The following is a 14,529-nucleotide window of genomic DNA, read 5'->3' as shown; positions in this document are numbered from 1 at the left end:
CCAACTTTTTTTCTTTCTATCTACCATTGAGGGCTAAGTAGAACAATTCTTTTTCCACATGATAGCTCTTCAAATAGTTAAGGACGGTTTTTATGGCCTTATGAATTTTTCTCTTTTCTAGAATATATATTTCCAGTTTTTTAAAATAATCTTCATGATACAACGTTTATTTGCTTCATCTTTATATTTCTAGTTTATATATGTAATTCCTACAAAATGATGTCTAAAAGTATGGTCTCCTCATTGCAAATGCAGCAGAGGGGTCATCTTAGACCTTATGCATCTCTCCATCTAGTCTTAAAACCCTGTTAGCTTTTAAAATTATTGTAAAGTCTAATTAATATATTAATATGAATGTATGCAGCACAGTAGTCAGAAGTGGAATATACTACAGTCTTTTACTTTTTCATCAATTCAAGGTGAGTTTATTAAACTTTTTCTTTAGGGAACTAACACTTAAAGGGAAGTATGTATTCTATTTTTAAATCTTTTGATGTATGATAGTGTTTAGCTTATTTATTTAAATCTTTCAAGATAATCAAAATCATCTAAAATCTACAAGACTAAAATTACTTATAAAAAGCACATGGAAAATTCTCCACTAGGGGATGCCAGATCAAAAAAGATAATGCCTGATCTGTTTCCTGAATATACAAAAATCTCCATTACACAAAACAAGCAGATGATTTCTAAGTGAGAAGGGGGAAATGATACTTCTATGTATATAGTACAATCATATTTTTCTCTAGAATATTTATTAAATTTTCATCTCTAGGACTGCCCAATTCTTTTAAAATGTTATTTTGTTTCCCAGTCATAAAAATTATTGCCTTCCTTAAAAAAATAATCTTTCTTTTCCTATCTGCCCTTTCTCTGTCCAGTAACACTATTTCATGTGAGGATAGTAAACACTGTGCAAAAGTGATGAGGTTCTGCCAGTGATAATTTATACTGCCCTTATGCCCTACCATTTTTATTTCAAGAAAAACATCTGACTTTCCATAGACAATTCATATTTCTTAAAATAGTGTCACTTTATACTGACTTCATAACAAATATGCAGACATGATATTTCCTTTGCCATTCATGTTTGAAATATGCTCCTTTCATTGAAAACATGTGTTGAATTGACCAAGTTACTCACAAATGGTGTATTAAAGACATGTTTGGTTTAAAATTAGTATAGAAAGTGGTGTATCAGTCCCAAATGATGATCTGCTTTGAAATGTTCTTCTCATAGTGCAAGTTGGTAGGTGACACAGTATAAAGAGCCAGGAATTTATAATTAAAAAGAATTGAGTTTTTCTCTTGTATCAGACATTTATTAGCTATATAACCCAGAGTAAATCATTTGACTTTTATGTGCTTCAATTCCATATGCAAAATGGTGTAAAATAAGAATAATACCTACCTCAGACAGTTGATACAAAGATCAAATGAGGGAATCTGTGCAAAATATTTTATACAATGTCAATGCTACATAAATATTAATTGTGGTAATCAGCATAACATTCAGTTTTCCCTGACATAAGAACATCAGTGGTAACCCTACATAATTGGGTTCCATCAAAGATATAGTTCATACAGTATACCTGAATTAGCCCTTTTTCCATTTTATAAGTGCTTGGTAAATGCTTCTGAGTTGAAGTATTGAGCAATAAAACTTTGATAATAGTTTAGTGAAGGGACAATAAACAATAATATTTTAATAATAGTTTTCATTTTTATCTTTTTCAATTTAAAATCAATGAGCATTTAATAAACCTCGAGTATTTAGAAAAGTACAAAATCTTTTTGCTCTACCTCTATTTTCTGGTTACCACTGATATCCTTATCTAAAAACAATCTAAGTTTTTCATAGTACTTACTATCACCTCATTGCAAGAATGCTTCTTCAAAAATAGCTTGGGAATACTGCAATATTTTTGCCCAACTAAATTTAAAGCAGATATATCCTATACATATACATATACATACATACATACATATATGTATATGTATGTATGTATGTATCAGATATTATGCTAGACATGAGGAAGACACATAATTCTTTACAAGCACTATCTTCTGTGATTCTTACAATAATCCAAGAAGGTAGATACTACTGTTATCCTCATTTAACAATAATAATAATATTAATACTATAATAAAAATATGTTATAGCTCACAAGATTCTTATGACGAAGGTACTGTTATTATTTCCATGATACATTTGAGGAAATTGAAGCAGAAAGAAATTAAATGATTTGTCCAGCATCATACAAATAGCTAATAAGTTTCTTGAGGCTAAATTTGAACTTGCACCTTTCTGATTTCAGATCCAGCATTCTCACACCACCTAGGTACCTTATTTAACAAATATCAGAACTGGTGGGAGAGTTAACTGTATGTGACACAAGTAGTGTCAGAGGGAATACTCAAGCCCAGGTCTTTCCGATCCCCTGCTTCAGTTCAATCTACTCTCCCCTTTGCCATGTTGCTTTACTCTTCATTTAGAATGATGACGATATTAGGAAAGTTGTCATTCAGAATCATTAAAAGGAAAACAACAATAGCAACTAACAAGACCAAACTGAATGAAAGAGGGAAAAAAGAAGGCACTATGGTTCCCATCTCCATTTTACTTTTTCTTTCTCTTTCCCATCCTTCACTTTTTTTTCAGCTTAACAGTCAGCAACAAACATAGGAACAAAGAGGATTGTAATATGAAATGGTGAATTTCTGCTATATTAAGTCTTTTTTTTTAAAGTCCCCCCATTTCATTTCCAAGTATAGGGGAAATAAAATTGGAATAGGAAGGAAACTAATTAAGGGGAAAATCATACTAGGGGTACTGTGAAATGATTTTTATTGGCTTAGGAATAGAAAAAGTCCTCCACATGATAAATGCTGTTCTCATTTCTTATTCCTCATTTCTCATTTTTCTACCCAGATCTGATCAAAAGTTCTTTTACAAAGTATCTTTGAGCTACATTTTCAGTTGTTGGAAATTCTTTGAACATAAAATATTTACATCTAAAAACTTTGCTCTTGATTACTGAGGAACAAAATCTTAACTCTCAGGAATTCCTTTTAATGATGTGAATAAAGGCATTTTTACTTAGTTTTTGAGATGTTCTGCTTGTGGACATGGTCCTGATAGGGCTTAATTAATTTTGATTATTCTGTCTATGATGTAGTCTTTTATAAATTACAACCTTTTCTCCTGCTACTAGATGGTTAGTAGAGTACATATTCTTTTGAGGATCTAGAATGCACACTCTTTGGAACCTCTTACCACCTAATTAGTGTTTGTAGATACCATTTTTTTCTCTTCCTTTCTCCATCCTCCACAAACCAAACAATATAGCCTAAAGAACAGGTTTGAACATCTGCTTCACTATTCAAAAATCTTGGCTCCCAAGATTGACTTTTAGATAAAATTCTAACTTTTCTACAATATGGCTAAATCCTACCTTTTCAGGTTTATTTCATTTTGCTCTCCTTTAAAAACCTCAGTGTTTCAAATTTTTATACTGCTATCCAGGATTTGCATGCTACTTCTTCTCTCCCTTTCTTTGTACAAGCTAGGCTGCATTCCTGGAATGTCCCCTTTCCTAGTCCTTGACTCTTCCTTTAAACTCCTTAGTTTCCTTTATGAAAATGTCAACTCAAATCCTATTATTATCTTGATCCCTCTTGTTGTTAATGATTTCTCACTTTTTAAATAAGGGGAGAAAAACCTTATCTGGTTAAATATATGTTCCCTTAATGCAAGCATTTTAAAAATTGTCTTTGAATTTCCAGAGCTTAGTAGAGTCTTATAAGTCAAAAATAAACAATTATGAGTGTACTAGGAGGGTGGACATAAGATGGAGGTGAGTCACAGGAGACCATAAATCTGAGGATAGGGTAAAGAGAAATAAGACAGATTATGTAATTATATGGAAGAATATACAGGGAAAGAATGGGTAGTTGGATACTGTTAAATGGATGGGGGCAGTTAACTGTTGGACTCTGTCAAACAAACAAAAACAACTCCCATTCGCTATGGTGAACTGTATCCAGTGGAAAATATTTTATAGGAATTTTGGCCTTCTCAACCATAATTGTACATGATAAATAGAAACTGTACCCAGGATTATTCTATGTAATCTAAAATAAAGAACTATACTTTCATATTAAAGTGAATTAGACTGACTGAGATTAGTGAATGGGACTGTTTGTAGTCATGAAATACAGTGAACCTAAGTGGCCTATATGGCACTGAAGCCATCATTTTGGCCCCCATTTTTTCCTAGACTAATGAGTTATGTGCTAAGTGAGAGGAAGCTTCTGTAATGCCATGGTGGCTCATTTCTAGCTGCTTTTGGTCTTGTGGTGATGATCATATTTTCTTATCATTCCTGATAACTTTGGGATGTTGTGGCCAGTATTAGGACATATATTTCCCTTGTAATCATCAGTAAACTTTAGAACTTCAGTACTCCATTTTTCAACAATTGTCAGTTAAAGGATGATGTTTCTTTCTTAACAACTTTAAAATGTATTCTTGGGTTTTTTCAAATGATAATTCAACTGATAACTTCTTTTTTTGTCATTCTTCTCCTCATCTCCCTTTTTCTTTCCTGCACCTAGCCAGTAATTTGTTATGTCTTAATATGTTATGAATTCATGGTGTATATTGTTAATGTAACTTGTATATTGCAAAGACAGTATACTTTGGGAAAACTCCCTTTTTTACCTGTTATTCTTATGGTAACATGGTTGCATGATTTTTGTGGAAATGATTCTTGAGTGATGTAGCTATTTTTTATTTGACTTAAATTTAATTTCTTTGAACTGATTATAGGGTGTTTTGAGTATTTTTTTTTCCCCCAAGGAGATCAGATTTGCTGTTTGACTTGCTTCTAGAAAAGAGCTTAACCTCTCAATTATCTGCCAAGGAAGAGTAGAAGTGTCACAGATATTAGAAAACAGCAGATGATCTGATCAGAGCACATAAATACTAAACCTGGAGCCTGAGTTTTGACCTTACTACTTATTATCTGTGTGATGATGGTGACAAAAAAAGATAGTGATGGTAATTCATAGTTAAAGTTTGCAGAATATCTTGTTTAGAATAGTCCTGTGAAGTTAGTGATAGCAATTTTATTACATCCATTATGTAGGTGAGGAAACTGAGATCCTGAAAGATTAAATGCGATTTTTCCTTGGTCACAAAGCTAGTAATTGTAGAAGTGGGGTTCTAATACATATCCTGACTGGTAGTCCAGGACCAATCTATTGCATATATCCTTAATCTGTTACTTTTTATCTCTATGGTCTTAGATGAAGTACTGCCTCTAAAATCATTTAACATCTCTAAGTTCTTTCTGAGTTTCCTCATTTGTGTGGGCAATAATACACCTGCATGTCTCATAGGACACAAATGAGGAAAATGAGAGTTTCTCTCATCAACATTCAGTATTTATTACCTTCCTTTCGAGTTCACAACTCTGAAAGAAGCACTGGAAATACAAAGACTTTATAAGTCCAACTCCTGCCCTGGAGCAGATTGCATAGGTCTAGTAGGTAAGACCTCAGAAAGATGTTGCAAAGCAGCCTAGTAAATGCTGAATGTCAAGCTTGGCACCCTGCTAATAAAGCTTCAGCCTCCTACATGGATAGCATGTCTGATTATGCATGCTAACCTTTAAAAGAAAATATGGGAAGCAAGCTCCGAGGAAGTGAATGGGCTTTTGAATTGCTCCAATCGATGGGAAATGAGTGCTTTGATATGTGAGATAATAAAGGCTGTTATGCCCAAGATATATCTCGTCTTCATTCAGTTGAAGAATCTGTTATATGACTATGGATATTGTGTGTGTGTGTGTGTGTGTGTGTGTGTGTGTGTGTGTGTGTATATACCTTGTAGCCATCTATTCGATGAGTGCCTTATATTTTTATTCTGGAGGCATTTATGGCATATTATAAGTAAAGAATTTGGACTCAAAAGACCAGTGTTCAAAATTTTATCTGTTATTTCTCATCTCTGTGGCCATAGATGAGGTTCTTAACCTCTTTAAGCTTCATTTTTCTTACCTATAAAATGAGCATAATTATTTTTGCATTATCTACCTTAAAAGGCTGTATAGAGATCTATGTGATGATCATCTCTGTAGTATTTAATACTTTTAACTGAACATATATTAAACATTTACTAATTCAGCTAATGTATTAATCACTAGAGATAATAATATACAACTCATGAGTTAGGCATTAGGAATACAAAAATGTTATGACACAGAAAATTTTAAAATGCATTCAGAAGAGAAGAGGAGAGGAAAAGAGAGGAGAAGAAGAAGTATAAACACGTTACTATAATTCAAGGAAGGCTATAATCAATGTAAAGGGAAAATTTAGTTCCTGATTCACTGTTTCTTCCTCATCCTATCTGTTGCCAACATTCAAAAGCACCAGATCATTTATGTTGACAAACATTACATTTTTCTGCCAATGCATTGTTTTAATCTCCTCAACACCATTGGTCCAATTTCAGTCAAACTCTAATACAATCACATTTTACACTTCTCTAACTTGTAAATATCAAAGTACTTCCAAGATCATATGCTCAAGCTCTATGAGCTATCGACAATATGTTTTTCTGTCTCTTCTATATTTTCAGTCATATTAAACTTTTTGCTTGCCCTCCTTGAATCTGTTTAAATTACTCCACTCTATTCTTTTATTGTTTTTGTCTAACCATAGCTTCAGGTATTTCTATTCTCATGGTTGATCATAAAGTTTTATAATTTAATGTTGGCTAGTTGTCATTTAAAAATTTCTCACCTTCTGACCCTATGTTATTTCTAACCTTATTCTTGGGTAAAACTTGTACATAAAAACTATATTTCTGAGTAAAACTCACTACTCAATTTTATCATCCTTGAGAATTTTTAAGGGAAAATCTTAAAATATTTTTCAGATAATCAATCAATAAAAACAAACATATATTGGGAAGGCCTTAGGGGACAGAATCAGTTATATTTCAACATGCTGAGTTTGAAATACTTGTAATAAATCTAGTAATAGATATTCCAGACATTTGTCAAGAGATGTTTGGAGTTCAAGTGAGATACTTACTATAGATTGACAAATTGGTATAATTGTTATATCTCTATTTCTCTCTCTGTCTGTCTCTTTGTCTGTCTTTCTCTCTACTTATAAATGATACATATATCTGTAGAAACTGATGTGAAAATGGTTAGAGAATGAGAAGGCCAGACTAGCACTGTGAATTACAATCAAACTTAGGGGAGTAGGACATGGATAATGATCTAGCAAAGGAATTAGAGAACAAATAGACAGACAGTTAGCAGGAAAACCAAGACATCAGTGCTATGGGAAAAACCAAACAAGCAAGCAAGCAAAGAAGAAGCAACATAGGGAGAGGAAGTCATCAATAGATTGGTTCACATTCTGCAGAGAGGTCAAGAAAGTTGAGAAGCAATCAGATTTTTTCAGCTAAGAGATTATTACTAATCATTGAGACTATTATCAGATGAGTAATGAGTCCAGAAACCTGATTAAAAGCATTTGAGAAATTAGTGCAAGATGAGAAAATTGATACAAAGATTGTAGATAACTTATCGTAGATTGTAGATTTCTAAGAGTAAAGGATTATAAAGTTTGACTATGGAATAATAGAACAGAAATAAAGCCATAAACTGAAAGAATGGAAGGATCAAATGAAGTTATTTTATTATGAACTAGGGAATATTTTTAATATTTTCCAGTTACATGTAAAAATAATTTTAACATTCATTTAAAAATCTTTTTAAGTTCAAATTCTCTCTGAGTATTTTTTAAGCGATAAAGAAGGATCCAGTAATTAAAGAAAGAATAGAAGGTAAAAGAGAAGGGAAGTTCATCTTCAAAAACTCCTGGAAGAGGCATTGACCACTAAAATGGAATGGTTGACACTTGTAAATATGAATCATTTTTCTCTTGTAAGATGGAAACATAGAAGGAGAAAGGGAATGATGTGCAAGTGCCTTGAAGATTAGAATTGGGGAAAAGTGGAAGCTTATGTTTGATGTACTCAATTTTTTTCAGTGAATTATGAGTCAAGATCTTATATTGAAAGGGAATGAAGGAGTGAGCAGCTTAGGTGGCTTGAAGAGAAAGGAGAAATTTTAGAACAGAGTTAGGTATGAAATAAGGAATTCATGGAATTCCTGGTCATCTTTCAAGCACAAAATAAATGTCACCTCCTCTATAGAGCAATGTCCTTATCATTTAAATTTCACATAGCACTTTGCTTTTTAATTCTCTAATGCAAATACTTTATGCTATTGGATATTATGTTATCTTTTCTTTGTGTTTTATTCTGTTGCTATACTGTAAACTTCATGAAGACAAGTATCATTTTATTTACAATTTCTATTTGCAATAGAATGTAGCATAATTCTCTTGACAAATTAGACTCAATAAATGTTTGCTAAATTGAATTGTCCAGGTCAGATGTGACTGAAGCCTGGATTAGGGTGACTACAGTGAAAATAGAAAGAACAAGATAATTGGAATTAATAGGATTAGATAGTTGATTAAATTTGGGAGTATAGATAGAGAAAGAAAAATAAAATATGAACTATTTTGTTCCTTGGATTACTGGGATAATAATGATACTATCAACAAAAATAATGTAGTTAGGGGAAGAAGTCAATTTTGTTAAGAATTCATAAGTTCATTATGAGGAATGTTGAGTTTCAGGATCTGTAGAGATCTTCATGTGAGAATATTAAGCAGACAGAAATCTAGGAAATCTGGAAAGAGAGATTGAAAAGATTAAAAAATCTTCGATATAGAGGTAGTAATTGAAGAAATTGTGGGGGTGGAGAGAAAACATAGAATAAAATCAAAGACATTATTGTAAGTGATGGGCAGATGAGTAACTCTCTCCAAAAAAGGAGTCAAAGAGGAGGAAAAAAAAAAACCATGAAAATTTCGTGTCATGGAAACCAAGAGAGTAGAGAGCATTTGGAACAGAAATTCCAAACTTGGAGCTCATGTATAATTTTTTTTTGGGGGGTGTAAAATGAGAAAAAAAATTCATCTTTATTTTAATCTACTCTTGTTTTTTCTGAAAGGCAACTAGGGATCACAATGTATAGAGAACAAGATCAAAGCCCAAATCCAGTCTATACTAGTAATAAAATATATAGAGAAATTGAACATATATGGGGATAGTGAGATATGCGTGATAAGGAGGTTGTAATATGATTGTTGATTGTTTTGTGACTCTTGCCTTATTTGTTCAGCTAGGATTGTGTCTAAGCAGAGCTTCAGCATCAGTTCTCAACTTCAACTGCAGTCTTATTCTTTTACCGATGTGCCGGACATTGTTGGCCTTCCTGCGTGGCTCCCAGAAGGTAGGGGTGGAGCTGCTATGGAATGAAAATTCCAATGGAAAACTAAAATGAGATAATACCAGCTGTCAAGAATCTTATCAACTTTCTATCCACCTCACATATACATATAAGGTCTTTCTGATGCCTAAGCATCTTCAACCTTTTGGTAGCTTTCAGAACTGTTGCTCAGCTTGACCTTGATGCATCTTATTCTTTAGTTTCCATGGCACTGCCCTCTTGATCCTACTAAATCCCCACTAAATGAAGTGAGGGTGTCCTGTAGGACTCTGGCCCCTTCCTTGTGGTCTCTTTCTTGGTAATCTGATTTGCTCACCTGACCTCAACTATTGCTCCTATGAATATGATTCCCAAACAATTTTTCAAGCCTTCATCTTTACTTGCTCTTTATTCTTAGATTCCAACTCGCTAATAACTGTCTTCATCTGGACGTCTAAAATTGAACTTACAATCTTCCATCTTTTCTCAATTTTCTAAAATCTTCTTCTCAAGTTCTCACTTGTTCTTGATTCTATTGAGAAAACCACCATTCTCTCAAAACCAAGTCTTCAAACTTTAAAATTGCCTTTGACTCTTCCCTTTCCTCACTCCCTCTTCCAATACTCAATTAGTTGTCAACCTAACTCATACATCTTTTTTTCTCATACATGCTTTGACATGGCCAACAGCCTAATTAAGGGATGTTGTCTAAGTGGTTTCCTTTGTTTTAGTCTCTTTCCTATTCAATCACACTTTCAGTGCTTCAGAAGTCCACAATTTCTGTGGGTATTCCCACCAGTTAGAGCATATTACAACACTTCCAAACCTTTAGTGAATGTGTATTTTGTGTGTATGTGTGTGTGTGTGTGTGTGTGTGGTATTTCACACAGATGCCAAAATAATTCCTTTGCTTCCTATCTCACCATGTCACTCACCTGCTCAAAAATATTTAGTGGCTCTCTTCTGCATATAAAGTCAAATTTAAACTCCTTAACTTATCCCTTGAGAATACCCTGTATTTGTTTGAAGTCTACTTTTTCAATATTGATCTTTTTACATAATCTGTTCTACAAAATTGCATTGATAACTGTTTCTCTATCTCACTACATTTTCTCATTCCTCAAACCTTTCAGGTAAAATGTTTCTTTTTCTCAGTTTTGTGCTACATTTTTCAAGATGCCTTCTTTGATTCCACTTCTCATCACTCACACCTTCACCTGCTCCCTCTGTAATTGAATGGCTCATTTTCAAATTTTCCTACATATTTTTACCTCAACTTTTCCTTTACTCTTATTTCATTTTATATAGCATCATATTTATTTGTGCATATACTGTATTCTCCTGATTAGAGTATAAGCTTCTTTAGAACAACTACAGTAATTTTTACCTTTATGAAACCATAACATTTATCATAGTGTCTTACATGTGTAAGACTTATATGTGACTTTAAAAAGTATTTGTTAAAATGAATCATTCAATCTATTTATACACATACAATAAGATAACACTTTAAGACCATGAGTGGGGGAATAGTTATTTGTTATTCTACCCTGAGAGGGAATTTCCTTATTAGAGCTCCCTAAACCAGTGAAATCCCTCGTCCAGGCTAAAAGTAAATAAACTAGATAAATAATTTTTTTCTCCCTTTACTTAATGTTAAAGAGATATTTGATTTTTAACTTTAAAAAAAAACATTATTCTTTTGGGATTGTTTTGCTTGTTCCTGCTACCCAATACCTCATTTGAATGGAAAACTACAGAAAAACTAATCAGCTTTCATTTTTAAACTTTATTTTTAATTCAGTCAGTCACAAGCATAAGATTTTACTGAGAGTTCTCAAATTTTGTACTGAAGATTCTCATTCTAGGTAACTACATTTTGACTCTTAAGTTTCAAAGAAAGAAGGTAGAGAAGGTGAGAATAGATAGTGCTGTTTGGTTGAATGTTCCACTGAAAGTAAAACAGTTAAATGTAGGAGCCAAATGATTTTTCTGTATATAATTTTTATCCTGTTACTTTTTCTAGCAAAAAAAAATGCTCATATTTTAAAATTTTTAGGTTGCAAGCAGAAGAACAAGAAGGCTCTTAGATAAAAGTAGAACTTTCCACATAACCTGTGGTATTACCATCTGCATCTTTTCAGGTAAGATTTTTTAATATTGAAGGATTGTCTAGCAGAAATACCTTAAACACTATTTTAGAGTCATCATTTGCTATGCATCTTAACTTTCTTGTTGGAGAGTTTTGCTGTTACCTGTGAATAATGACTTTCTTGTAAAAAATGATTAGCTTTCCATGTATTTTTTAGAAAGACCTAGAGGTAATTGCTTTTATTAACCCATGTCATAGAATAAGAGCTCAGTATTCCCCCAGAACAGATTATGTCTGTGTTGTTGAAAGGCAATAGTGTAGAAACTGTTGAAACAGTGTTTTTAAAAACTTTAAAAATTGCAGTAAGATACAATAAATAAAAAAGGGTGTTTAAAAATGAAAATATACCACAGAAACTCCTAATTAACAGGAGCTTTGTAGTTCTAGAATAATGCCATGTCCAGTCAAGTGAGTGGATTTTTATAGCAGTGATATATTAAAGTGCTTATTTTACTATAACCCCTCCAACATTGACCTCTCCAATCTTTCATCACCATAAGGTAGTTGGATGATATAATTCATAAAATCTGGGCTTGGAATCAGAAAGAATTGAATTCAAATCATGTCTCAAGTACTTAATAGCTGTGACTCTGTCTGGGCAAGTCATTTAACCCTTCTCAAACTTAATTTCCTCATCTGTATGAAGAGGGATTGTGAGTTGAGATCCTTTTTAAGATCCTTCAACTCTAAATATATGATCCTACAGTGAATATCTTTTGTCAATTTGCTGGTGTGAGGATATTAGAATATAAGCTTCTTGAAGGCAGATACTATTTCATTTCTTTTGTGATATTCCTAGCATTTAATGGTGTCCATCATGTAATTTTTTTCTTTAGTTATTTTCGGACATTTGTTAATTATTTTATCCTGAATAAGTCATGTAGCCTCTGTCAGCCTCATCTATAAAATGGGAAAAATTAATAACATATACATCCAAGGGTTGTGGGCATAAATGACTCATTTGCAAAACATATTGAAAATTTTAAAGTACTACAAATGTTAGCTATTGTTATTTTCCAGTCTGCTATGATATTTATAAATAAATAAAATAAGTATTCACTAGTACGATTTCTCCAACATGGATCCTTTTTCAATCTAACTTCATTTGTAACTTAAAAACTGCCTATTTATCATCATATGTCTAAGTAACTGTGATATTTCTTTTCCATTGCAGCTGTCAAAACAGGATCCAATTTTTATAACTGACCCTTTATATTAGAACTTAAATCATCCATATAAAACTCTTCCTTGTTGGGTTTTCCAGGAGTCCATGTTGCTGCCCATCTGGTGAATGCCCTGAACTTCTCCGTGAATTACAATGAAAATTTCCTTGAAATAAATGCAGCAAGATATCGGGATGAGGTGGGTGGTCTGTGATTTTATATTTTCCTTTTGATTCTTGTGTACCATTTGATGAGGTTTCACAGTTTTCTCAAGAAATCAGTACCTTGTTGCTGTTGTGCTTTTTCAGTTAATATTTTGGATTTTTTTTTGTTTGTTTCATGAAATATACATTATTACCATTTCAGATGCCTTACATCAAATAGTGGAAATTAGAGAAGTATCTGCTTTGTAAACATGTCAGTGTTCAGGTATTAGGTGCTCACTCCTAATTCCTATCATTCAGCAGCAAGTTCAGTGTCTCCATTACAGCCGCTAATTTTCACCAGGGCTCTTAAATTGTACTTTCTCTCTAAAAGCATCAGGAGAATTTGAGTGTTTAGGGTATTTTCATCAATCATTTCCATGTCTTGCTTTGTTAATCTGGAGCTCTCCTTTCTGTGAAGTTTGAGTAGCTCAGTCTCCTATAGAATGGAACATTAAATGATATATAACTTTTTGAGATATAACCCCATTTCTTTTCTCCATGTCCCTGACTCAGGTAGCTCAATATTTTAATTTGGTCCTATGGCTGCCTATACTCCAGCTTTCCATTACTTGAAAACTTAACTTGCCCTGTGTGACATTTGGTCAGAATTCCATTGACTGCTGCTGTTGGCAGGTGATAATTGCAAACTATTGTTCTCTGGATTTTTTATCTTTTTACTATTTTAGACACCTTCACAGCACTTATTACAGTTTTTTGCTTGTGGTATACTCTTAATATGAGATGATTATATGAAAAAAAATGCTAATGACTAATCACATTAATTATTTTCTTTCTAAAATCTTAGACTTTCCAGATAATAATACTTAAGCCCTTTTTTTGCTTAAAATTATTGTTCATAATGTAGCTTAATTATATATTTATTTTTATTAAATAATCCTGGCTTAGAGGGTAACTTGATTTAGATCAGTAAATGGCCAGTTGATAGGGGAAATTTTATGATACCCTGAGCTCTGCCTTGTTGTGACTAGCCTTGCATCAAGCTACCCCTTGACCTTGACACAAGGGTGGAAAAAAGGAATGTATGCTGTGTTATCTTATGCTTAATGGACTAAGCAGGATTAAAAAGTTGCCAAAATTATTAAAGTGAAGTCTAAAAGCTCTTGGAAAGTCATCTAATTTGATTGAGAGAGAGAGAGAGAGAGAGAGAGAGAGAGAGAAGGGGGGGGGGGAAGAGATACATATATACATTGACAGATATAAAAACACAAACAGGGAGACTGAAACAGACGGGCAAAGACCCTTCATTTCTGTGTGGGAGGGATAAGTCAAACCTAAAACAAGATGATGATAATATTAATAGTAGGGATCAATATGTATTAATATAGTTAAAATATTAATAGTAATTAATAGAAGGAATTGATAGTAATAAGACAACATTGCTGTTGAATAATAACTTTCAGTTTAGAAAGAGCTTTCATATTCATTACCCTACCTAATTTTCACAATAACTGAAGCCTGTCTATCATGAAGTCAGCAGGTCAAATATTGTCAATTCCACATTACAGATGATAAAATCGAGTCACAGATGTCATATGGGATGAGCATGGTTATATTACTAAATAGTAGAGGCAGACTGGAATTCTGGTCTTCTGATTTCTAATCTAATGTACTTTCAGATA

At 32.8% G+C, this 14,529-nt stretch overlaps 1 protein-coding gene across 3 annotated transcripts in view; it reads left to right on the top strand.

The window, feature by feature from the left end:
• NOX4 (NADPH oxidase 4) overlaps positions 1-14,529 on the top strand; it is a 232,949-nt gene that overhangs the window by 33,498 nt on the left and 184,922 nt on the right. Inside the window, exons 3-5 of one of the 3 annotated variants that reach the window (XM_003764641.2) lie at positions 9,282-9,392; positions 11,428-11,512; positions 12,785-12,882. In XM_003764641.2, the coding sequence (XP_003764689.1) occupies positions 9,282-9,392; positions 11,428-11,512; positions 12,785-12,882 (294 nt within the window). Of the gene's footprint in view, positions 1-9,264; positions 9,393-11,427; positions 11,513-12,784; positions 12,883-14,529 lie in introns of those variants that run through there. The other 2 variants (XM_031961907.1, XM_031961906.1) reach the window with 2 other exon arrangements.

Source organism: Sarcophilus harrisii, chromosome 3, assembly GCF_902635505.1.
Source record: "Sarcophilus harrisii chromosome 3, mSarHar1.11, whole genome shotgun sequence".
Taxonomy (NCBI): domain Eukaryota; kingdom Metazoa; phylum Chordata; class Mammalia; order Dasyuromorphia; family Dasyuridae; genus Sarcophilus; species Sarcophilus harrisii.
The sequence above is the reverse complement of the archived record's forward strand: the minus strand, read 5'-3'. Positions and strand labels throughout refer to the sequence as shown.